The 27,154-nt window shown below is 35.8% G+C and overlaps 2 protein-coding genes across 2 annotated transcripts; both read left to right on the forward strand.

Moving 5' to 3' along the window:
* The first annotated feature begins 2,997 nt into the window (after positions 1-2,997).
* On the forward strand, positions 2,998-9,628 carry tlr3 (toll-like receptor 3). The gene is made up of 5 exons (XM_057332745.1): positions 2,998-3,157; positions 3,631-4,086; positions 4,284-4,478; positions 5,393-7,239; positions 7,642-9,628. Exons 2-5 carry the CDS (start codon positions 3,646-3,648, stop codon positions 7,868-7,870), a joined length of 2,712 nt encoding a protein of 903 aa, XP_057188728.1. The 5' UTR covers positions 2,998-3,157; positions 3,631-3,645; the 3' UTR covers positions 7,871-9,628.
* A 963-nt stretch (positions 9,629-10,591) lies between these two features.
* On the forward strand, positions 10,592-17,022 carry LOC130553560 (cytochrome P450 4V2). The gene is made up of 11 exons (XM_057332602.1): positions 10,592-10,784; positions 11,047-11,159; positions 12,783-12,868; positions 13,217-13,407; positions 14,641-14,710; positions 15,584-15,710; positions 15,826-15,999; positions 16,079-16,181; positions 16,249-16,383; positions 16,570-16,749; positions 16,859-17,022. Exons 1-11 carry the CDS (start codon positions 10,592-10,594, stop codon positions 17,020-17,022), a joined length of 1,536 nt encoding a protein of 511 aa, XP_057188585.1.
* Positions 17,023-27,154: the final 10,132 nt, after the last annotated feature.

Genomic DNA, 27,154 nt, shown 5'->3' on the forward strand with positions numbered 1-27,154 from the left:
ACTTAAAAATATTTTGTGTAATATTGTTACCTTAATTTTTTTAAGTAAATAGCTGTGTCATTTTTTACACTGTGGTTTTTATATGATATGATCTAACCCTGACAATATCAGGAATCTAAAGATAAATATAGCATGCAGGTCCCGACTAGGAATACATTATGCAGATTAATATAGTTTATTACAATATATAGAGTATGCAGTCACACGAATGCAAACCGATGTACAGCATGTTTATTTACAGTATACAGACTATAGCCTACTATTACTTTATACCATTGGTGGCATATGCACTTGAAATTTAAGTATTTTATGCAGTTTAGAAAATGTAATTTCCAAATTAACATAATGTCCTACTTTACTCCTAGTTTTATTCCTGGGACATGCTGGGATAACCCCTTTTATTGCAATATTATCCTCTCTGCCAAGGCAGGATACTCGTACTGTTATTACTGTTTTAGAAAGTGTACAGATACACTGGCAAAACTCCACTTACACTGCAACTGTAAAAATGGCTTTTAGTCACTTTTAATATTTTATGCAGTGAAATATGCAGTTACAGCGCAGTTTCACACTACATTTAATCTGACAGATCGTTACCACATTGGCTTTTGTATTGTATTGCATGTAAAGATATCATTTATTACCCCCGGAGCCACCCAATAGTGTTATTTCCACTCAATTTCTTTCATTATTGTTGAAGGGCTTTACTTCTTATACTGCAGGGACATATGCAGCCAATTAGAACTGTCCACTACAATAATCACTTTTTTATTCTTGAGCTTTTGTGATAGATATATAGCCTACTGTGATTGTATATTGTACAATAGAAACATATGTACTAATACAAAATATACAGAAAAAGCATAGTGTATAAGGTATGTTCATGTAGCACGCTAGGCAACCAGAATATACAGTAGACTAAGTAACCAACAGAGGAGCATCTGTCAAATTGTGTCACTGTAAGGTCAATCAGGGGTCATGTCATGTTTCTGTTCATCTGTGAAAGAATGTTCAAGAATAGCAATCTGAAAGAGATTGCTGAGAGAAGACATAAAAGCAGGACACAAAAGATGAATTCTATCTAGATGGATAAAGAGAAAACATATGTGATCATTTAATTATGCATGAGTTGAATAAGTATGGAGAAGGTTAGGGGTTATTTAGCCCGCATGGGAAAAGTCCCATTAAAAATGCACTTCAAAAAAGAAAAATGTGTTCGAGCAGGACAGCATATAAAGAATAAAGAAATATAGGGCTACTATACTAGCCACAATGTGGAATCTGTATTTGTATACCTGATGCTTCTAAATGGGGGAGTAAAATCATATACATTCTGATCTCCACTAGTTCTAGCTTCCACTTCAGCAAATTGCATGCAAATTTATGCAAACTGTAAATTATGCAAAACCGATAATGGTTCAGGATTACCCACCGCTGATCTTTTTAGAATCATAGAGCCCACATTAGAGTCTGTGTGGGTGCCGGGAATGATGGATTGCCTGCAGTAACTATCTTCGAGAATAGCTGGATGTTACTTTTAACCGTCTTAGCAAAACAGGCGGAGGTTAACCAGCATCACACACACATAACACTGATTGCTTGTGTGGAGCAAATAATTGCTGACAATGAAATGGAATGCACACTCATAAATACCCGCAGAGCATTGACATTATATCAGAAATATATATACTGTACTATAGAGTGTGTATTAGAGATACAGATAAAGGGCAGGTTATATTGATGTGACTGGACATGAATGGGACGGAACTCCCGAAACCTAATTTACAGCTAATTTTATTTTCTTTAATTTTATTTCTTTTTTTGATTTAACAGATGCTGTTGAAGTAAACCTTGTAAAAGGTCTTCTGCTCCAAGTCCAAATGTCACACATAAATACTGATGCTGTGCACAGTTACCTGCTGTTTATCAGTGAGTCATCAGATTACAGGTGCCCTTCCACTTCCTGCTGCAGTTGCTAGGCAACAGCATACATCAGAATCTAAATGAAGTCTTCACAAAACTTTTCTTCTGCTGAACTTTGACACCAGACTTTAATTGTTTCATCTTATGAATACAAATTTTATATCTAACTAAAAATAATCACGTTCATGCAACTCATCTTTAAGTGATTACAGTACATCTGACCACAAAGTCTACCAAAGATGTAATATTTTTTATGTCAGCATAACCAAAGGCCTAGAACCTTTTTAAAGTCACTAATTTTTGTCAACATTTAGGCCTACTAATAAATAATTAACATAGGCCTAACCTAAAAACTATCAACAAACGTTATAACAGAAGGCTTTAAATCGTCGTTTTGTATATTAATCAGAAATCGTACTATATTTATATATGTCATATTCATAGTTAAATAGCTTACATGTGAAATGTTGTTTTATTAGACGGAAAGGTTTTCAAAGTGCAAAAAATTGCACTTTGGCTCCCTCAGGTGGACATTGTGATTAACTGCTAAATTTATAAACCTTTAGTGTTTTTTAAACAAAACATTTACACGGTGGAAAATAAAGATTATTGGAGGATAATACAAGATGGTAACGATGACTTTTTATACATTTTTATTCATACATTTGATTACGATTTTTTTATTTATTCATTGGAATAGCCCTTTGAAAAACATCTGCAGCAGTCGCATATGCTTCGGGGGAAATAGTGGGGATATCCCTCGCAGTTAGTTCCTCTTTTTCAGCCCAATAAAAATTGCTGAGGGCGAAATTAATATTAAAATAGCAGAAGTTACATTAAATTGATTGCGCTGTCATATGAGAATATGAGGAAGTTTTTTTTTTATATCGGACAAAAAAGACTTACCACATTCGTCAATTTTCATAAGGAAAAGTAACCTGTCGAAATTGCATGCAGATTAAGGGTCGTGGAGGGTATTTAATAAAACATTTTTTTTAAGTTAACCTTGACCTCTCTGTCGAATTCAATGACGCTATATTATATTGATATGACACGTCTGCAGAAGGACCCGCCTCTAAGTTTGTTTCACTTTTAAGAAAGAGGAATTGTTCCTTTCTATTGTTTAATTCCCCCCGCGAAAACCTTACATTTTCATACAAGACTGGAGTTGCAAATACTAAGTGCAGGAACGACAGATGTAAACATGAGAAATTAGATCATCTGCACATTTCAAGTAAGTCCTCATGGTAATGAACACATATTAACTGAAGTGCTTTACGTCTATTAAGCGTTAAAGTATTTGTAAAGACTCTGAACATTTATTTGATTCTTTATTCGATGGGTGTTGTAAGTAACGCTATACAGTATTTTAAAACATCGTCGTCAATATTATAATGACCGAAACAGTTGCTAGTTACACTTTTGTAAATATTTCTCTATTTTTTTGTATGTTTCCGCATATTTACCTAACTTTTTTGCTACAAAGAGGTATTAAACACTTCAGGTTTATTTGTCAGTTTTAAAAAAGTTTGTTTAAAACATATATAGCAAGGCATATGTTACATTAAATAGGACAATGGGGTAAGTTGTCACATTGTTACTCACTGTTTATTGACACAAAAGAATAAATGTTTGAATTTTAAATAAAAGTCTTTTGGGGGAAATATTTTATATTAACAGTAGCCTATGTTCTTATGTCTGTTACAGTTACAAAGAAAACATATGGAACTGATGCAAGTCATATTATTGATGCTTTTCTGCACTTATTTCTATGGCCACTGTGCAGCCAAAGCATCACCACACAAGTCAAAATGTACAGTTGAGAACGGCAAAGCAGACTGTAGCCATATGAATGTGGATGCAGTCCCAACATATCTGCCTCGGAACATCAGTGCATTGGATGTGTCCCACAATAAACTCAAAAATCTGTCCTCCCTGCATTTGTACTCTGATCTGGTGCATGTAGATGCCAGCTACAACTCTTTAACTGCCGTAGAAGAAGATCTTTGTACTTCTCTGCCACGCCTGCAAAGTCTTCACGTGCAACACAATGAAGTTTATTTGTTGAGCGAGAAAGACCTGAAAAGTTGTTCCCATTTGATCCGACTTGACCTCTCTGACAACAGACTGAAGCTAAAGGGGGAGCCCTTTTCAGTTTTGAAGGTACCTCAAATGTAGACACAGATTCTCAAACACACATCAAAAGTTATTTTGCGGTAAATAAGTAAAATGTGTGTGTATGCTGTTGCTGTCTTGTCAAATGTGCCAACAAAACATGAGTCAGACCCGTATTATTCACCACAACATTCTATAGTCAGTTATTAAGTCAAAGGATGTTTTAACTCGTTCTCCCTATTTAGGATTTGACGTGGTTGGACGTGTCTCGAAACAAACTCAAATCGGCTAGACTGGGCACACAGCCTCAACTGCCAAACCTGGTGACCCTCGTTCTTTCAGGAAATGAGATTTCTGTACTGCAAAAGCATGACTTCTCATTCCTCAGTAATTCATCTGCATTTCGGGTTCTGATACTTTCGTCTTTGCCACTTAAAAAGGTAAGAGGAACAAAATGTGCCAAATGTGTCAGGCTAACCAGTTGAATATCAGTTTGTTAAAGACAACCCTAACATGACAAAACATCCTGTGTGTTTGCCCCATTGTGTGTTTACTCACAACTACTCTTATCTTTCTTGGAAAGTTTTCAAGACCATGTCCTAGACTTCTGTGGTTACACAATTAAAGCTTGACCCATGTTTTGATTGTGGAGTGACCAGTGTTCGAATTGTGTCAAAGCTCTTGGGGGTCCCCTAACCCTCCCCTTTTTCAGATAAAAATTACATTTTTATTAAATTTGACCAAATAACGGACAGTAGTGGTTTGTTTTAGCCTGATTATTGGACGAAAAATGATTTGGGGTTTTTAGTCAAGATTTAATAAAAAACCAGGGGACCCCCCAAGTTAATTATTTTAGACCTTATGAAGGGTCCCTTAAGGCTTATGAGGGGTCCGGGACCGCCCCAGCCCCCCTCAATTCGAACCCGGGATGTGACTGATTTTATGCCTGACATGTTGATGTTTTAAAGAAGATGATGTCAAAATGAAAGCTTTGCACAAGAATGGCATGGAAATGATGACTCTATACTTAAAGGGATGCTTCATCCAAAAATGTTGGTTAGAGTGATTTCTGTCATCATTTAAACATCCCTGTGTCATTTCAAACCTGTATGACTTACTTTCTTCTGCAGAACACAAAAGAAGATATTTTGAAGCACATCGGTAACCAAAAAACTCTGGACACCATCGACTTCCATTTCATGAACACAAAAACACAGAGACATTTCTCAAAATATCTTCTTTTGTGCTACACGGATAAAAGGGTCACAGGTTTTCAACCACATGAGGGCAAATAAATTATGACAGAAATCCCACTAACCAAACTTTGTCTCATTTATTCGTTTTATAAACCCAGGTGGAGAATGCCTGTTTCCAGACCATTGCTGGAATGTCTGACTTGGTGCTGGATGGTAGCAAGCTCGGCCCCCAGTTTACCCCCACCCTTTGTCAAGAACTTGCTGGCACAGCCTTGCAAAACCTTTCCCTTCAGAAAACTCTCCTAGCATCCCTCACAAACAGCACCTTTCGAGGAATGGACAAGACTAACATCACCGTGCTCGACCTCTCCAACAACGCCATGTCAAAGATTGCCGACGGCACTTTTCAGTGGTTTCCCCAGCTGAAGGTTTTATCCTTGGAGCACAACTCGCTTAGACACCTCACCAAGGACATCTTCAGCGGCCTGGGAAACCTGACGGAGCTTAACCTGCAAAGAGCACTGAATAAGGAACGTCAATCATCCTATCCAATTATTGATGACTTGTCCTTTCATCATTTAGTCAAGTTGGAGCATCTGTGGATGACAAATACTGCATTCAGAGAAATAACCGAGTTTATGTTTACTGGACTTGCTAACCTGAAGACGCTGGATTTGAGTTGGAGCAGCACAGGGTTGAAGACGGTAACAAATAAAACCTTTGCTTCTCTGAAAGACTCTCCACATCTCCAGTTACTTAATCTTACAGGCATGGGTATCACAAGGCTGGGCCCCGGAGCCTTCGCAAGCCTGGGCAACCTCGCTACACTCCTGCTTGGCCACAATTTTATTAATCAGCAGCTGAAGGGCGATGAGTTTGAGGGCCTCTTTAATGTTCAAGACATTGACTTTTCTTTAAACCACCAAAGTATTTCTCTAACCAATACATCCTTTATTCATGTCCCTACATTGAGGACTCTATTGCTAGGTCGTGCCCTCAGAGGGACCCTAGATTTAGAAGCCTCTCCATTCAGGCCCCTGGTCAACCTCACAGTTTTAGATCTCAGTAATAACAACATTGCAAACATCAACTCTGGCTTACTGGCGAGGCTTTATCATCTGAAAGTGCTGAAAATGCAGCATAACAACTTGGCGAGGTTGTGGAAGACCGCCAACCCCGGCGGTGCAGTGTTGTTTCTCAAGGACGTTACAAAACTGTCCTATTTGGATCTGGACTACAATGGCTTAGATGAGATTCCACCTAATGCTTTGCGCAGTTTGTCCGAGCTACGTACGCTAAGTCTCCGTGGCAATCTCTTGAATCAGCTGCGCGCCTCTGTATTTGACGATCTGACATCTTTACAGTATTTGCATGTTCAAAAGAACCTCATAACGTCTGTTAAACGCGTCACATTTGGCGTGCCGCTGTCCAACCTGACGGAACTTCAGATGGACCGCAATCCCTTCGACTGCACATGTGAGAGTATCTTATGGTTTTCCGAGTGGCTCAACTCCACCAACGCTAGCGTTCCGGGATTCCCACGAGGTTACGTCTGCAACACTCCGAACGGATATTTCAACTGCTCCGTCGAGGGCTTTGACCCACTCTCTTGTAAAGATATGACACCTTTTAAGGCGCTTTATATTTTGAGTAGTACAGCTGTGTTGACGCTGTTAGTAACGGCTTTCCTGGTACACTTCCAAGGTTGGAGAATTCAGTTCTTCTGGAGCATAATGGTACACCGTGTACTTGGCCTAAAGGATGAAAGCATTACTGAAATGAGATACGTGTATAATGCATACATCGTACACACTGCCGAGGACAAGCCGTGGGTGGAACGAAGTTTGCTCCCTCTAGAGGATGAACATTGCAAATTTTTTCTTGAGGACAGAGATGCCATACCTGGTTTTCCTCAGCTTGACACTATTGTGGAAAATATGGGAAGGGCCAGAAAAATCATTTTTGTTATCACAGAAATGCTTCTAAAGGATCCTTGGTGTAGGCAGTAAGTATTTTTTTCAATAATTATAATTCATTGAAAACCTTACAAAGCATACTTGGAGCTCAGCTGGTAGGACATAGTGCCACGACATGGGTTTGATTACTAGGGAACATACACAAATATAAAGACAATAACTTGTATAGCTAACCTAAATGTACTTTTGGGGATAAAAGCATCTGTCAAATTGCAACTAGGTCACCACTGGCTAAATGTGATTCATGGTCTATAGTTTCAGTTCTTTATAATTTAAATTCAGATCCTTATATGTAACAAACTCATACTTCCTTATCTGTAAATTCTAAAATGCACCTTAAACACTTTAGTATCATTTCACAGTTATAATCTCAGAACTGATTTTTTACTTTATTTCTGATTAAAGTGAAAATTATTCTCTTTTTTCTGCAGATTCAAAGCCCATCATGCTATTCACCAGGTAATGGAGGACAATCGTGACTCGCTGATTTTGATTTTCCTGCAAGACGTAGCCGATTACAGTCTGAACCGTTCTCTGCATCTGCGTCGGGGAATGTTAAAACCTCGCTGTATCCTCGACTGGCCTTTACACAAGGAACGCATCCCTGCTTTCCATCAGCAACTTCGTTTAGCATTAGCTTCGACCAACGTGGTCAACTAAACATTGTCAGTCTGGTAGTAAGCAAAAACTATATCATTTGTGCTATGAACCCACTTTTTGTATTTAAGAAGCATTGGCAAAATGTAAATGCATTTATCATTTGTGATCCTGTCTTTGAAATCCAGGCTAAAGTCTCATAATCTAATACATTTGATTTCCATCTTTGACATGGCATACTCAGTCAGTATTAAAGATATCAAGGTTATGTTTTCATAGTATGTTCTATACATAATGTAGGATGATTTTAGATAGAAAACAGTAAACCACAAAAAAAGAAGAGTTAATTTGCAAGAACAGATACATTTTTTTATTGTGCATTCAAAGTAATATCAAATATAAATCAAACTGCAGTTGGGTTGTTTTGATCAAGTAATAATAACAACACAAAAATGACATCTGACTTATCTGTTTTTTTGCAAATAAACTCTTCAAATGCCTTTAGCTGGATTTTCACAGTTTCACATTTGAGAAAACTTTGCCATTTACAATTAAACAGATAATCTGACTGCACGCACTCTCGCCCAACCCCAATCCCCCCCAAAAGTAATCTTTAATGTTACTAATTCAATGTTACATGATTAAACAGGTTCTTGGTTTAGTTTGCCAAAAATAGATATTTTTCACTTAGCAACACAAAAACAAACTATTATAATTACCCAATTCTGACAGTCACCCAAACAATACTTAATAAAATAGATTGATGCTTTGTGCAAATATCTTATGCCAATGATACAAATCAGATGGCATTAACAAATGGCACCCCTTGAGTAGTTAATATTAGGCCTACTTTTAATTTTATCGTAAGCAGCAATAATTCATCAAACAATAATTGAACACAAAAAGTAAAGAATACTGTGGCCTCAAGAGACTTCCATACACAGCCACTAGATGGCGCATCTACGTCATTCATACAGTGTTTGTCCGCATTAATCCGCGTGTAATAAAAGGTATTTGCAATTGCAAACGCTTCATGTTGCAGTTTTTGTTCATTTAAAAGTATGCATTCAGTAGAGACTTCAACGTGTTTATATTAGACAGTGACTAGATCAGCCATTTGTATAGTTTTAAGCAATTAAATCGTGGAATTGCCTATTTTAGTCTCTTTATATACTAGACAATGTTAAGCATATCATATAGACGTCTCAACTTTCAGACTCTGGATTTTCTGTAAACGTTACAAAACACTGTTCAATTCCCCGCTTAATTAAAAATGACACCACGCGCTTTTTTGAAAGTATCCACTCTCTGGATACATAACAGACAACTCGCAAAATTATGTTCTGAATGAAGCGATCGCTCTGCATTTATAACAACCGTGTGCATGACGTAGACAGCGTAGAAAGGAACCCGTTGGCAGGCTGTATGATGACTACGCGCACATCCCCAAACCCCCACCCCCCAATCCCGTCACGAATTAAAATAATTCGAATTATTCAAAAAAATATAAACTTACCAGTGTAAATATGGGGACAGTAAGAAAACAGTTTTGAACACAGATTTTTATGTACTTGCATACATTTTGTTCATTGACTTCTCTTAATATTTTTTAAATTATTAAAGCTTTAACCTGCGATGAATTAAAAAGTATTTCAGTATTTTTTTAACTGCTGCCATCTAGTGATCATAACAAAATGAATTACAAACTTTTGGTGATGAAAAAGACTATCATTGTTGTTGCACTTGTCTGTACCGTTTGTCCTGTTATATAAAACCCTAAATAAAAGACAACTGTACAGTTTTCAACTGTCCTGTACACAATGGTGTATGCGTGTGTGTGTTTGGAGGGTCGCATGTTGATATACATTGATTCTGTGACATAGGCCTAAAATATGTTTCTGTATTTCATTAGTTTAGTTTATGTTATACATTATTTAAATGACCAATTATTTACAATTTTATTTCAAAACATTATTGCTGAGCTAATAATACTTTGCTTAACATTGTATCGATTAGGTTAAATTACGGATATTTTTATTAACCGCACTCAATTGCATTTTGTTTTGTTTGCTGCATACCCTTCTGAGGCAGGTGACATGTATTTTTGTTGACACAATGATTTGGTTTCCCATGCTGAAAAACTAATGTTGTCTGTTCCGCATTTATTTGACTAACCAATAACTATCTTGTGTCTAAAAAAAATCTTGTTGTTCTTTCTCTCCCTTACTTACTCCAGCTTTGATCCTGCATGCAGGCCTTGTAAACTAACGGTGTTTAGCGTGTTGACAAAATGTTTATATGCTCTACTTGTAAGTCGCTTTGGAGAAAAGCGTCTGCCAAATGAATAAATCTAATGTAATGTAAATGTTGTGAGCCAAGTATCTTGGCAACTTGATCAGCCTTCTTTTTGTCCTTTTTAAATGGGAGACACATGAAAGTAATGGTTCTTATTTCAAGGGTGTTTATGGTGTTAGAAACGTTTCCTAACTGGTTTTCAAAACGAGTTGATAAACAAATACTGTATAAACAAAAATACACTTTGATTTGTTACTTTTGATACTTGTGTTTGTTGAAATGTAAACATTTTTCTAGTATTATATATATTAGTATTTAAAAATACATAAAAGCCCACCAAATCTAATAATGTCATTGGACTTGTGATTGTCAGAGCTCACAGAGCATAACCGGGGCCAGGATGGTCTAAAGTCCAGGAATAGCGAGAGACTAGATAAAGCTCTGGAAAGTTGCCCCTTGGCCACTACGCACTGCATCTCTGTTAAGAAGATGGTCGTGTTTGTCGGTGTGTATACTTTTGGGTTTCTAGCCGCAGCAGTTTGCGTTTCTCTTTTGAGCTATGTCACCCACCAGCTACTGAAAAACTATCTGCACAATTGGAAGGAGTTAAAACCGGTCCCGGGCATTGGATATATTTATCCTTTTATTGGGAACGCGTTGCAGTTTAAATCAAATGCAGGAGGTGAGAGGAATCTTTATTAAATAAGTCAATAATTAAATAAATGTCGTTTTTTGCAAAAAGATAAAACTTGATTAAAACGTGTAAAAAAAATCATGACCAGACCAGATTTTACATATATTGAATTTTAACCTATAACTCCATTTTATGTGTCAATACCCAACTCTTCAAAGCTACAGTTAAGCACTTGACCTGATATAATGTTTACACATGTGATAAACGTATTTTTTAATGTGACTTTAAGTGATTGAAAACTCTCTTTCAGAGTTCTTTTGTCAGTTGGTTGGCTACACGAATGAATTTCGGAATTCTCCTCTACTTAAAATATGGATTGGACCTGTGCCGTTCCTCATCCTTTACCATGCTGAAACTATTGAGGTGCTGTCAGAGACAAGTGCACTTGTATGCATACATTCACTGTAAACCCGGATAAGTTGAGTGTACTTCAACATTTTGAGGAAACCGATTGCCTTAAAAAAATTAAGTAATGTGTATTTGATATTTGAGTAAAGTGAACTTAAAATGTTTAATTAAGTACTGCTGACTCAAAATCATTACTTAAGTTAACTTATTATAATAGTGTTCACTTTACTAAAGAAATATTAGCAAGTGATTAAACTACCATTATGGTGATCAGTGTTTGCTTTAGTTGGGCTCTTGACTCTTGGCTTCTGTTAAGTTCATTTCTCTGTCAGTGCTTGTATGTGTTTCAGAAAAAACACTTGCGCGTTGATTAAAAAGAGGTTTTTAAAAAGGTCAGTTTGGAGAAGATTTCAAAATAGGTGTCAATTTTTAATAAAGTACAGAAGCTGTTGTAAATAGTAATGAGTTTGATCCTGTTCTTACTGATGAAAATGTTTCAGTTTATAAACGCACAAGGATTGTGTCAAAATAAAGGATGATTTACTGACACACTTAGACATCCACACTCATCATACAAACCTCAACAATGGTGACAATCATTGTTGAGTTTCATGCACTGATTATTCATGTCTAATTGATTTATTAGCTAAATGTTTTTTTTAGCATATATAATTTGTCCCTGAGGATATGACAGTCATAACATTAATCTGTAATATCAAAGCACTCTGCAAAGTAATAACACAACACACTCTTAATCAGTGATTCATAAAGATTAAATCACCAATTGATACCAGATTTCTTTGCTTTTTACCCCAAACATACGGGTTTTAACTCACTGTTTCAGCGGTTAAAGAGAACCTAAGCAAATGTTCTAGTGGTAAAACACAAGAGTCAAGAGCCCAACTAAAGCAAACACGTATCACAATAATGGTAGTCTGGTTAAATTTGAAGCTTTTTAAAATTTAATTCAATGGTTACTTGCTCTGGGACACTTTAAAGTTTTAAGTTAACGGAACTATTTCAGTTTTGAGTACTGTTAACTCATTTTTAATGAGTAGATTGTAATATTCGGGAATACAGTGTTGACTCACAAACACACACATATATTATTCCTTGGCCTAGTGCCATTATATTGCACAATATGAGGGGAAAACGTTTGATGAAGATAGCCTTGGTGAACAAACCTACAGTGCCTGACCCTATGCTGTCAGTTTAATTACAGACCATAAATAAGGTGAATGTTAGTAGTGTCTGGTACAACTAAAGAACTCTCAAAACTTTGAGAGTGTGGATTATATATACACTGTGAGTGTTAATTTGCCCTTTTTAACACTGGCGATTTTACTGTGTAAAAATTTTTTTTTCACTCTGTTCTTCACACAAACATCATGCAATAAGTTTCAAATATCTTTCTACTGCTGAGCGTAAAACGAATAAGAACATTAACCGCAGGTCATTTTAGAAGTCTGTCCCTTTATTGGGGCTCTGTTAGTTGATTCGCCATTTAGCAGGTGTGTCTTTTTCCTCAGATAGTAATACAGTTCAAATTTTATTAACTACAAAGACCGCTTCACAAGTCTGCTCGATGTGTTGCTCTTGACAAATCCTAAAGCCAGACTATCTCTTATTCTCCCACAGACAATTCTGAATAACCCTGTTCACTTGGATAAAGCCTATGCATACAAATTTCTGCACCCTTGGCTAGGAACTGGACTACTTACGAGGTAACTTGTTTAATAAAGCAAGTTGGTTTAATATATAAAAAAAGAATTTAGGATAATAATATTCCCGCAGAGAAGACACCTGTAATTCCATACTCCAGTGTTTTAGACAAGATCTTAACATCATACATGATGTGCTCAGATTTGCCAAAATACCAATGTCTGCAACAAAAGTCTGGGATTTCGTGGTAAACTAAACTCTGAAGGAGTTTTAAGAGAAACATCTAAGACTGCTACAATGAAACAACTACAATATATAAAATCATAAGCAACTTGTTATATGGATGATCCAAATGCCATTGGTCAAAAATTGACACGGTTCTGATACCTTTCTGTCTTTCTCTGTATCAGTACAGGAAATAAGTGGAGACACAGACGTAAGATGTTGACTCCAACATTCCATTTCTCTATATTGACCGAGTTCCTGGAGGTGATGAATGAACAAGCTGAAGTGCTTGTAGAGAAACTAGAGAAGCAGGCTGGGAAAGGCCCATTCAACTGCTTTAACCACATCACTCTTTGCGCCCTCGACATCATCTGTGGTGTGTCATTTTCAGTGTATCCAAGTTCTCACATCATTGTAACTGTAAAATGTATACAGTAATATTACATTGATGAAATATTTCCTAATTTACAATACAATAAAAATAATATTTACAGTATAATACTAGAAAGGCCATACGCTTCTATCAATATACATCTTTTGTGTTTTGAAATCTTAAAGTCCCTCTTTTTAAGTGCAACCTTATAAATTATATTTTAACATTCTTATCTAGTAATGAAATAGTCAAAGTACATTACTTCATTAGTCAAAATGTGTGGGAAGCCTGCAAATGCTTTCTCGATTGTGCGCCATATTACAAAACACAACTTATTCAGGTTGCCTGTGGTCTTCTGAGGGCAGATTTTGTTTAATTTATTGTTAATAAATTATGAATAATTTTGTTTATTTTTAGATTTTTTATGTTAAAGGGGTCATATGGCTCGACTACGTGTCTTTGGTGTGTTATAAGTTTCCCATGCATGTATTAGACACGTAAAATTGCAAAAATTAAAGTGTCGGAACAAAATATGCATTCTATCTAAAAGCGAATGCGAACCCAGACCTGCCCAAAACGCCTCGTGTAACCACACCCCCACAAATCTACGTCAGTTCGTGGTATTATTTGACTGTACCTGTCAGTACAATTGCTTTGGAACCTGATGTTCCAAATATGGTAGGAAGCGTTACATATCCGTCACACGCTTACAGTTTTTCGACCAATCACTACGTACTGGTTAACTGGCCAATCATAGCACACCTCGCTTTTCAGAGCGATGAGCTTTGTAAAAAATCTGCGCGTTTCAGAGAGGCGGGGCAAAGAGGAGATACAAACATGCACGGTATGTGGAAATACAGCGTTTTTTAACCTTAAATCGTGTATACACATTGCATTACATCTAAAACAAACGATAATATTCGTTTTAGCCGTGTCATATGACCCCTTTAATTTAAATGTTTAGCAATTTTGTCATTTTATTATTTGTTATGTTGCTACAAGATGTTTTTTTATTTTTATTTAATTGTATTTAATTATTTTTAATATTATTTTAATTTTTAGGCCAATATTTTATTTTATTTCAATAAATAGAAACGTTTTCAAAGTTTTCATTTTAGTAAACTAAACTTTTATCTAAGCTTGATATTGTTGTGAGAGCATGCAGAATTGTGTTGCGCGAAGACTTGGTTCAAGTATCCAAAATTTCACTGAATTAACTAAATTGTTATATTTCAGAGACCGCGATGGGAAAGAGAATCTATGCACAGAGCAACTATGATTCTGATTATGTGCGCTGTGTGTACAGGTGAGTGCTCACTTTCTTTATTTTTTTTTCATTCTCAAGTTTTGAGCTTTAATGTCAGATTTGTATAGCATTTTAATTTTATAGCAATTAATTAGGAGACAATGAGGCATTTATGTCACTACTTTTCTGTTATTTTGACCTGTTTCTGCAGTTTTCATTTTCATTTTTTCAAACAATATTTTTATTTAAAATGTGGGATATATTGTTAGTAGTTCACAGAATAAAACAAAAAGAATAATTTTACCTAAACACATATCTTATTATGTGCGCTGTGTGTACAGGTGAGTGCTTTCTGTATTTACTTTATACTTTATGCTTTAGGCAGACGTCTTTATCTTAAGCAACTTGTTTAATGCAACATATAAATATATATACCATATATTTATGATATTAATGGTTTAAAGAAATGAAATGACGGAATATAAAATCTTCAGAAAGTTATATAACTCTGCAAAGGACACATAACACAGTGTGTGTTTAGCTGGGTGAATGAGTTAATGTACATTTCTAAGCCATGTTTGTTTGAATAGTTTAAAGGCTGTTCAACTCAGGGCAGTAATGTAAACATCCAGGCTCTGTTCCAAAATCTAGCAAACATATGCTTTATTTTAAGTCAGAATTCAAAGCAGCATGCTGTTACCTCATTTTGACCAAATATGAGTTGTGGTTCATTTATTGTATTTAATTTGTTATGTAATGAAAAGTCAAGTCAAACTTATTGCACTGTGGGCTAAACTGTATACTGCACATTTGCCAAATGTTGCAGGGCATTTACTTACTCCATTTATAAAAAATATATAAAGCACTCAGTATACCCACTGTAGGATACACCATTACTGCCAAATCTCAGTCCTCTTGTTCTGACTGGTGCAGAATGAGTGACATCATCACCAGACGCCAGAGGATGCCTTGGTACTGGCCTGACTTTGTATATAACTACTTCGGTGAAGGGAGGGAACACAACCGTAGTCTTAAGATCCTCCATTCTTTCACAGACAGCGTGAGTATCGCTGTGATGTCTGCAGTGTTTCTACAGTACACTCATTCTAGAAGTTTGCACTGTGTGCCATCTTAAATGTGCACCAATTGGCTGTGTGTGCTTCCCGTTCACACAGGTGATTCATGAGAGGTCAGACTACCTCAGCTACATTGAGTCTGACAGCGAATCAGATCAGGGCATGAAGAAAAGGAGAGCTTTCTTGGACATGCTGTTGAAAACGACAGATGAGAAGGGGAAAAAGCTGACTCACAAAGACATACAGGAGGAGGTGGACACGTTCATGTTTGAGGTAAGTCACAAAATGGTATTATAGCTATTAACATTCGTATGCTGTTTTTAAATCAATATTTTTTGACTGAATTTTGCAGGGTCATGACACTACAGCAGCTGCCATGAACTGGGCCATACACCTGTTAGGTTCCCATCCTGAGGTTCAAAGAAAGGCACAACAAGAACTCTTTGAGGTGTTTGGTAAGTTTGCCCCACAAGAAGTTCAGGGTCATATTTGAACTACTCAGTGAAACTGCTTGTGTGTCAGGTGAGTCTGAGAGGCCTGTTAATACAGAGGATCTGAAGAAACTACGATACCTGGAGTGTGTGATAAAGGAGTCTCTGCGTCTCTTTCCGTCTGTGCCGTTTTTTGCTCGAACCATCTGCGAAGACACAGTGATCAGTGAGTAACACTTAAGTCTGACTGCTCACATAGTTATTATTCAATGACAATACAATATAACAATTATACTATATTACATTACATTACATTACATTACATTACTATATTATATTATTTAAACATCTTGGTCAATTATTGTGCATTACTTTTATTTATTATTATAATTTAATTGTATCTAACTTTTAGAAGGCTACAGAGTCCCCAAAGGAGCAAATGCCTTAATCATAACCTACTCCCTCCACCGTGACCCTCGCTTCTTCCCTGACCCTGAAGAATTCCGACCCGAGCGCTTCCTGCCAGAGAATTCTATTGGTCGACATCCTTATGCCTTCATTCCTTTCTCTGCTGGGCTTCGCAACTGCATTGGTGAGATGCACAGACTCAGATATGCACATCATACACATCAAGTTACATTCCATTATCTCTCTTTGTTTTCTTTTAGGTAGCATTTACAGATTTATGTGTATGTTTTCAGGCCAGAGGTTTGCTATAATGGAGGAGAAAGTTATTCTGGCCTCCATTCTGCGGTACTTTAACATTGTGGCGTGTCAGAAGAGGGAGGATCTTCGGCCACAGGGTGAACTGGTCCTGAGACCGGAGCAAGGCATCTGGATCACACTGGAACGCAGAAAACACTAATACACACCCAGTAATCACACACAGCTGCACAATCATATGTAACTTAAAACATGATGATCAACACAAAATGTGTTGAATGATTTGAGTACAGAAATAACAAAAATGTCATTTGAAAGCTACTTGAAGAGACTTCATTTGATTATTATCATTCAATACCAATATAATGAATTATATCAGAAATATTTTGAGAATACTTTTTACTAGTTCATCATTAAAAACACCTCATTAAAAGGTATTCCGTTTTTTTTCATTCTCAAGTTTTGAGCTTTGATGTCAGATTTGTATAACATTTTAATTTTATAGCAATTAATTAGGACACAATGATGCATTTATGTCTTGATTTTAATAAAAAAATAACAAATGTTTAAGGATTTTATCAGTGAACTTAAGGTTACACTGATACTGGTGCCCACCCATAGTGTGATTGTAAGGCACTGCCCACTAAGACAATGCTAACCTGGCCCTGACTGATAGAGTGACTTTTCATTGACTGCCAGATGAATATATCTAATCTACAGCATTATGTTACTGTAAACATTAAGTACAATGTTCAAAATTCAATGTTTTTGTATTTTATACAGCCGTGGAAAAAATTACAAATTTTCATTCAATCAGCAAATTCAAAAATCAAATCTCATGACAAAGTCATCCAGCAGCAACGTGAAAGACAGACAGCATGACAAGAAACATGAAAACTGTCATAAAAATATAGGTTATCACATATATTTTTTTTACTTTTTCTTAAATACATATTTAACAAATATTACTGTTGTATTGCTTAAAAGTGAACATGATCTTGTTTTCTTTGCAGTATTTGAGGTCTGAAAAAATGCAGAGCATCTTTTCTGTTATTTTGACCTGTTTCTGCAGTTTTCATTTTCTGCAAATATAAACAATATTTTTATTAAAATAAGGGATACATATTGTTAGTAGTTCACAGAATAAAACAAAAATAGTAATTTTACCTAAACACATATATCTATAAATAATAAACTCAGAAAATGGTCTCTTAATTTGTTCTGTGGCTGTATATGTATACTACATGTTATCTAGAGTATGTAAATTGTGAAAAGTGTGCAACTCTGCAATCCTTATAGTACATTCTTTAAGAAACAGTTTAACCATCAAGTCAGAATTAATTTGAGTAAAAGAGAACAAAAGAGTTATGAACAGTTATGAAAATGTTTGAGTTTATGATCAGTAAACTATTAACATTAAATACTATTTTTTAAATGAAAGTGGCCTTATTAATATCCTTTTAAAATTTACCCCCTGATTGCATCAAAAGAAATAAACAATAAATCACACTCGAAAGTAATAATTATAATGAAAACAATCCAGGCTTAAAACATTTGTGAACGTGGATTCTCTGCCCGACTTTATTCATAAACCATTATCTCACCTGATAACAGGTGCATGTAAAGGCTATAAAGATTAAAGCCTAAATGTGTACTTGTATTTGGTTACAACTCTTGTCGGCTGTAAAGAACCTTAAACATCCACACCTTTCTGTTGCAGAAACTGTTGTTTGAATGAAAAAAAGGTATTACAAACTATAAAAATGTGTAAAAGAAATGCTTCTTTTAAGAACCTTAGAGCTGAATTTTGCTTTTCTTCGAAAGCACCAATGCAAAGAACTCTTAGAACAATTCTTTTTAATGTGTACTGTATGTATGTATAAGTGTATGAACACACTTTTTTCTTCAATAAACAAATATTTGTATCCTACTTTTTATTAAAGTTTGATAAGATATACTGTAATGATTTTAAATCATGTAATGATTCTTTTAAAACAAATGTGAAATAAATCATGTTATTTTCAGTACATCTGAACAACAAAACTGACAGTAATGTCCTGTCATTTACTGCTAAAATATTTGTTCATTTTTATATTCAAAAGATTCAACAGAGTAGCTTTTAGATGGCTTCAAAACAAACAGACACAAACTGAAAAGTCCCTTAAAAAAATGTAATTTAATGGGGTCTTGAACCTTAGCCATTGTTTTCTTTTCATTCTCGTTCCCCTTTTTAACTCGATGTGTTTGTTTGAAAGTTGAGAGCAGATATACAGGATGATGTCCCTCAGGGCTGCAGATAATTAAAACTTTCCTACCTCCACTTGCTTTTGTGTTCTCCCGTATAATCTCCTCACCACGTCAGCTACAGTAGAATCCACTACTGCATTATTTTAACAGAAAAACCATTGTTGCTGTGTTATTGCCGGCAATACAGACGCGACCACCCACGTCTTCCCCATTAAAGCAGAAAGCCTAAAACAATTAAAAAGATACTAAATGTAAGAGTCTCCCATGGAGACTGTAATTTCTATCCTTGCCTGAAGCAACAGAGGCATGCATGGTAATATAACACGTTTTGTGATTAACAGGCTTGTGTTCAGCTGAAATGCAATGGCCTTCAATCGCTATGCAAATTTCATACATAAATATATGTGGTTTTAAAATATAAATTTTAATTCCAACCAGACTCCCCCCAGTTACTGTAATTTCCACCACTAAACTTTCTATATTAAATGAATGCATTGATGTGTCCTGACCACAGAGAGGTGGTATTGGTCCTTTTTAAGTGAATTTGCTCAAGAAGGTATGAAAGACTCCATACACATGAATGCACATAAATAAACCAAATTCACGGGAACCTCTGGCATACTCCGAATATCAGATATACACATGTTCATGAATATACATAAAGTGTCACATGGCTATGTGCTATAACTTGATGATATCTGGATCCTTGTGACTGTGGCTATACAGTAAGGTGAAATGATTGTCAGTAAATTATTCCAAACATCACTACACTTTCATATAATAATTACAATAGTGAAATTCAGGCCAATGTTAGTAAATTCATACTACTTAAAAGTCCAATACTGAAACCAAAACTAAAGTCTAAAATGATTAGTTTTATATTCTAAAGTGAATTTGGACATACAGTAAACTGTATTTAAAAAGAAGTTAAAATCTGGAAATCTTACTTTATTTGCTCCCAAAGGAAAACATAAAGTGTACTGTTGGGATGGTAAAAAATGACAATTATAATAAAAAAATGAAGACTTGAAAAACTCTTAAAAAGTAGAGCCCTGACAGTAATGGCCAATAGACTTGAATAACTATTTCGATACAAGAGTACAACCGCTTTAATGTGTGTACATTGGATGAACATGCAAGCACATTAGAAAATTAGCTGTGTGCAATAAAAATGCCTTTCAGCGGCGTACAGTAGATTCAAGGTATGCATTTGCATGTTTATTCCCTGGGAATCGAACCCCCAACCTTTTGCACTGCTGATGCTCTACCTGTTGAGCTACTGTACAGAAATGCCTCGAAGACATAAAGTAATAAAAATAGTTAAAATTTGCACTCTTGGCGTGCCTCTCATCAAGACCTGGAACTAACTAACATCCAATATCAAGTGGAAACAATAAAGGGAAAAAGGACACTAGTCAATAACCAATATAGTTTAAATATATTGTGCATCTCTATAAGTGTTTCACTTTTCATTGACCAGTAAAACAAGAAAGTGTTCAGGTCATGTGTGTCTGTGCCAAGCACACACATATCCTCAACTGGCTAGCTCAGGGCTTTAGATACTGCCGTTACGGTCTTCCTTTTGAAGTGTGTGGCGTGGTAATCTTGCACCTAAATTGGCAGAAATGTGGGTCACGCCACCAATTTATCCTAGTTAAAACACTTGTAGCGTTTCACATTTCCTTACCCAAATCCTCCAAGGCAGAGTAAAATCAAAACAATTCTGTTACATTCATTTAAATTTAATCAAAGTATTGCTAAATAGCCATGAGAACGTGTAATGCAAGCGAGAGTGTGCTTTTATCTCTCTCTGTTTTAAGCTGTCTGATTTTATCCCTCTTTGATACATACTTTGATACACAAACATGCACACAGAAAAACACACACATCATATACAGTATACACACCATATATGTGTGTGTGTATATGATGTGTGTTTCTGTGTATGTGTACACATACACATGGTACTTTGAAAGAATAAGGTTCCTTTTTTAGAGGCTTAAATTTATTTTTAGAGTAATAATTTTATAATTTTAATAAATTAACTTAATATGAAAATGTATTAAATTAAGAAATATCATGTTCAAAATTATTATATATAATTTTGCTATAATGTGATGAATTCATGCTAAACTGTACCCTGACATGTTTATTCAATGTTTATTGCCAGAAATTTACAAAATCCCACAAAACAATGGATGTAACTTGTAAAAAATCCTTTTTGTGACAAACTGCAAAAATACATAACCTCATAAAATAAATAGAAAATAAAAAGATCATATTACTGTAAAATACACTGAATAGCTTTCTCTCTTGAAGTTTACTTATTTTTACCGACCATTTGTTGAAAAAGAAAAAAATATATTTCAGTCTTAGGAATTTTTTCAACCCTGGTTTGTACGTTTTCATGGTAAGAAAAACATGATGCTTTACTTTTTTCTAAATACATGTGTAGGTGGGTATTTAAAGTGATACCTGGCTGTAGTTCACCCAAAATTCTGTCATCATTTACTCACCCGCATCTCATTTCGAACCTGTATGACTTTCTTTCTTCCAAAGAACACCAAAGAAGATATTTTGAAGAATGTTGATAACGGGCAACCATTCACTTGCATTGGTTTTGTGTCCATGCAATAGAAGTGTATGGGTGCCGGCACTGTTTGGATACCAACTTTCTTCAAAATATCTTCTTTTGTGTTATGCGAAAGAAAGAAAGTCATACAGTTTGAAATAACAAGAATGATGAGTAAATGATGACAGAATCTTGATTTTTGGGTGAACTATCACTTTAAAGCGGCCGTATCTCAGACAGTTTCTGCATATCTCATGTTAATCTTGAGTACTTACAGAATAGTAACGCACCCTTCAAATATCTATATAGTCTTTAGTTTGATCACATTTATAAAAGACAGATACAGCTGTACGATTATTTCCGAAAACATACGGCATGTGTGGGAGGGACATCAGTTTCACTTACCGCATGCGTTTCATGTCCAGCATCTTTCATCGCTGGGACCGCCGTTCCATCTATCAGATTCAAACTATCTCCAAATCCAGCTTTATTTGTATATTAAAGTATATTAAAGTGACTTGTGTGCATGCTCCTTCTCCCGCTGTCCTTGGTTGAAGCGTGGGCGTGCCGCATGCTTTTCTGGGAGAATTGTCCAATAAGGGACTAAGAAAAGTTGTTACGAAACGGATTTTCATGTTCGAAAAAAACTTTCCGAAATCTGTATGAACGCTGGGGGAGTGTATCGAGCACAGAAATATTACGCCATACGTCCAAGTTGACCATGTCAAGCATGAGATGACAACACGTTTAACATCATAAATACCTCAGAATGCATGAAACACCGTTGCACGGCCGCTTTAATAGAATGAACAGGTTACAGATGATTTGGCAACATCTGAGACTTGTTAACGTGCAGCCTGAAATCTTGTGAACTTTTCAAAGAGAGTGCCACTACAACACACTTCTGACACCCGCAAACATACTCACTCACACACCCACAGTCACACTTCAAGGGGAGTGGATTACTTCAGCCTGCCACAAAACAAAGAAAGTAACAAAGAATCAATAGATGTGAAACAGAGAGAGCGATAGATCAAAACAAGAGAGGCGGTCAGATAGTTGAGAATTGAAGGCTAAGTGCTTGAACTTTCCCATACACCCTCTGCCAGCGTATCTCAGTTGTATGCGTGCATGAGTATTTATGAATATCTGAGAAATCGCACGTCAACAGAAAAGTTATTTTTGAGGTACATCTGATTCTTTTGGGATTTCAAATATGACGTAATATTTTTCTACAATCTTGTTATTTTTGCTCATGTTTGAAACTGCATAATCCCGTTACAACGGCTGCTTTATCAGACATCCGATATCCACGTATTTCCAAACAACCCATTTTTTCCAATGCACAGAACCCTATTAGATTTTAGGGTTTATTAACACAACAAGCTACATCATTACACATGGTAATGGCTTAAGCACTCAATGCAGTGCAAAGGTTTCTGCTTATACCCTGTCAAGGCTAATTAACCTAGCTAAGAAAGTTCAATTATACGGTGCAAACAATTCATGTTCTATTCTAAGAAAACTACTTTTCGCTAGAAAACAAAACTTGGGTCCAAGCATGATAACATGTTTGGCACATTCAGTGCATCGATTTTGTTAAGATTGATCTAACATGGGAGTTAAGTAAGGAAACAGTGTGGGTCTGACTAGGAGTCAAATACACAGAAATTTGTAAATTATCCTGTCACAGTCTGATGTCAGTTGGAAAGATGTTAGTCCTTAGAGATAGAACAGGCTGTGTTCAAGGTTGACGCCTTGTTTGGAGTCACAATTCAAAATGGTGTCGTTCTTACGCTTTCTCTATTCCAATCAGATACTGGTGGGCGGAGTTAGTGCAAATCGTTTCTAACAAGGCGGGCTACTTGTACTCAGTGTAAATAGACACTCCAAAAACAAGCACATCTTCAGTTTTAAAGGCGATTGACATCTGGGGATTTGTTTGGTTTTGCAATTATTTAAAATACATCTGATCACTCTGCATAATAATCTACAAACAATGTGAATGAACACCACAACAGCTTAAGCAGAAACCTTTTTATGTCATTGCCAATACTTTTGGCCATGACTGTACGTCCACCCCTCACTTATTAAATATAAATCCACCATGATTAAGGTCCATTAATAAAATGATGGCAACTGTGAGACACAGGCGTGAACCTCTTGAATATTTGGAAATGTTGTGTGTGCTTCAATAAAGATTGTACATCTTGTACAATTCACATGATGTTCTTTTGCTCCATCAGGGCAATACGTGCACATATTGTTTTCTTACTGGTTTTGTTGACTCTAGTAGTGATTATTAGTGAGTTATATTTGTACACACGGTGAGCCTGAGTTGAAATTTGAGATTTGTACGAAGAACAGTAAGGACATGTCATATGCTGCATCTTTTGATGTTTACACTTACTTGGAACAAAACAACAAATAAAAGTCCAGGAACGTTTTGCAATGCTCGCCTAACATTTCCCAAAGTGGCAGAGTAATAGTACAGGAAACTAAAGATCTTCAGAGTAAACATTTTATTTAAGCAGAAACAACGCTTTGCATCTGGAGGAAGAATCGCTGCAGCATTTTAAAGTAAAACTTAAACACTTTAAATTCAAAGTATCAATTTTTAAAATGCAAGCATTGAATTACTCATGAACAAATTAATGCATTTATACTAAAACTCATGTATCATAAAATTTCCTTTGTATTCCATAAAAGTAAGACAGTCATACAGGGTTGGAATGACAGAAGAAAGATTAAATGACTACTGAACTTTTGCTATCGTAGAACATCTAAGCAGACCTCATTTGCTCTTCCGAGCAGAGGATAGTTTTCCAATTGACTATGCATGGAGAATGATGATGTTGTGTTCCTACAACTTGCCATGCATTTCTAAAGAGCTAATATCACCTGAAACGACATTTCAGCTAAATGAAATATTATAATATTATTACTATTTAAATATTATTCAGCTAAATGAATATATACTCTCTCTCTCTCTCTCTCTCTCTCTCTCTCTCTCTCTCTCTCTCTCTCTCTCTCTCGCTCTCTCGCTCTCTCGCTCTCTCAGATTTCATTCAAGGTTGGGCTTGGTTTCAAGGTTTCAGAAGAAAGTTAAAAAGCAGCAGTTACCACAAAGCTGGTGCAGTAATGATGAGTTATTGAACCAGCTATGCGGTTGAGGTATATCTTTCACCCCCTGAGCTTTTGAGAGTCTATACATGTTTTATTCAAAGACAAGGGCATTTTTTAGGTTGAAGCACTAGTACCAGAAATTGCCACAAATAAAGATTCACAAATGAATATCCACATTTGTGCAGAATGTCATGTATGATTGATGAACATTGCATGGGTATTTTTTTATTGTTTTGGAGTCAAAGGCAGTACAGTACAGTATATGCTTTAAAGGTAAAATGTGTCATTTTTCTACAAGGAGGTGATCCTAGTGCCACAGAAACTATGTACTTCATCTACATGACAGGAAATTAAGCAACTGAATGCTTACAGACTTTGAAGGTGCACTTAATTACGTTAGTAAAATGAGAGCCCTATTTGTAAAAAAAAGATACCGTGATAATATTGCTAAAACATTTTTGCCATGATAAGTGAAAGTGTGACATCGTGGTAGCCATGATCCTAATTTGTGCAGTACATTTTCTTTTGATTACTTGTTTAATAAACTCCTCTTTCTTAGTATTTTAACACTCATTTCTCATCAAATTAACCCAAACCCAGATTACTTTACCTATACAACCTATGTTAATATGAGTTTTCCTGTAGCTCAGTGGTTTGCGCATGTCGCTAGCAACGCCAATGTCATGGGTTTGATCCAGGGATTTCACACACTTAGAAACAAATGTTTAGTATAATGCAATTTAAGTCGCTTTGGATAAAAGCATCTCAATCAAAATCAAATCCCTTTATTGTCACTCAACCATATACACAAGTGCAACACTAGGTGAAAAATCTGCGAAATGTGTAAATGTATTCTTCCAGCTCAATCGTTTTTTTATTTCCCATGAACAATTTTAGGCAAACCACCTGAAACAAAGTTAATACTTAAATGAAACTCAACTAAGAACTCCAAATCTCCTGAGTTAAAAGGTCACAACTGCATCGCATTCACCAACATTTGTGAGCAAAAAAAATTTACTGACATAAATCTCATTGAATTTATCAAAATGTATCCCACCAATCCTGCTGGATTTGTTACGGTTCCCCCAGAAGGAATTGCATGTATGAATAATTATAACGGCATAGCTAATTTATCAACCCAGTTTACAATATGGCAAGTTTGTATGGAAAGCAGCTGATCCTATTGAAGTTTTTATGAAAGTAGCAATACGCAACATCACATGGCTACACCCACACCATGAAAAAGTGAGAGAGACTGAGATAGAGGAGAAAAAAATTGCAGGAGAAATGAAGAGGAGGATTTGATTCTTTCCTTTAAGTCTTCCCTGTAAGTTTGTGTCCGTCTATATGGCCACCATTATTTTTGAGCTGTAGGGTTTAGACTCTTATTGATTCCTACCATGAGTTGTAGTCATGGTGCGATATGCTTCCATGCCGGTTACTCACCATGTGTGCACATACAGATTGTATGAAGTTACTGTGAACATTTTACAAGTCCCGTTTCAGTACCACAATCATCAATCATGTCTTATATCTAGCGTGTTTGCAAAAGAAATTCTGGTGTTCAGGACTGTAGTGCTTGTCAGTCTTTCACAGATTATTTAACAAAAACATTTCTGTTTGCTTGGCAAATAAAAGTCAAAATCATAAAATATATTATTTATGCCGGTTAAACATATTTTAGCTTTTGTATTGAACAGAGAGAATCTGTTTAGTTTTGTTTTCTTTATACATTGTTTTATTATTAACTTCAAACTTTAACCTAGTTTTACTGTATGAACGTACTTAAATGTACACATAAACAGTTAGGTGTTATTATTTATTATTACTAATACTTTTTTCTGGTATTTAAGTGCTTTCTTCATTTTACAATGAAGAAACACTCAGCATGTTGCAGTAATTAAATGAAAGTGTTTATTGTGACAATATTGATGCCATTTTTGGGCTCTCTTTCATTATCTTGCCTAGGGCCATGAAAACCCTTTCTGCTTTCTGCTACATTTAAGAAACACTCGGCATGTTGCAGTAATTAAATGAAAGTGTTTATTGTGACAATATTGATGCCATTATTGGGCTCTCTGTCATTATCTTGCCTAGGGCCATGAAAACCCACAGGCTTGCCAATGGCACCTTAACATTCTCCACATATTACGAAACTAATAAATAAAAGGGCCAAACAACTCCACTAATCCTAAACTTTTACTGTTGTTGTAAAGGCTTATTTTTACTGTTTAAACCTCGCACATTCTTCCCCAATATAAAATGGGTTAAAAATACAGGCAAAGAGTAAAAGCGCTTTCCACAGCTTTTCTTAATCCAAATCATGATCCTCAGCTGTCAGAATCGACCTCGCCTCACTTGTTTTTTAGACAGAGAGGTGACAGGAGTG

Source organism: Triplophysa rosa, linkage group LG4 (assembly GCF_024868665.1).
Source record: "Triplophysa rosa linkage group LG4, Trosa_1v2, whole genome shotgun sequence".
In the NCBI taxonomy this organism is placed as follows: Eukaryota; Metazoa; Chordata; class Actinopteri; order Cypriniformes; family Nemacheilidae; genus Triplophysa; species Triplophysa rosa.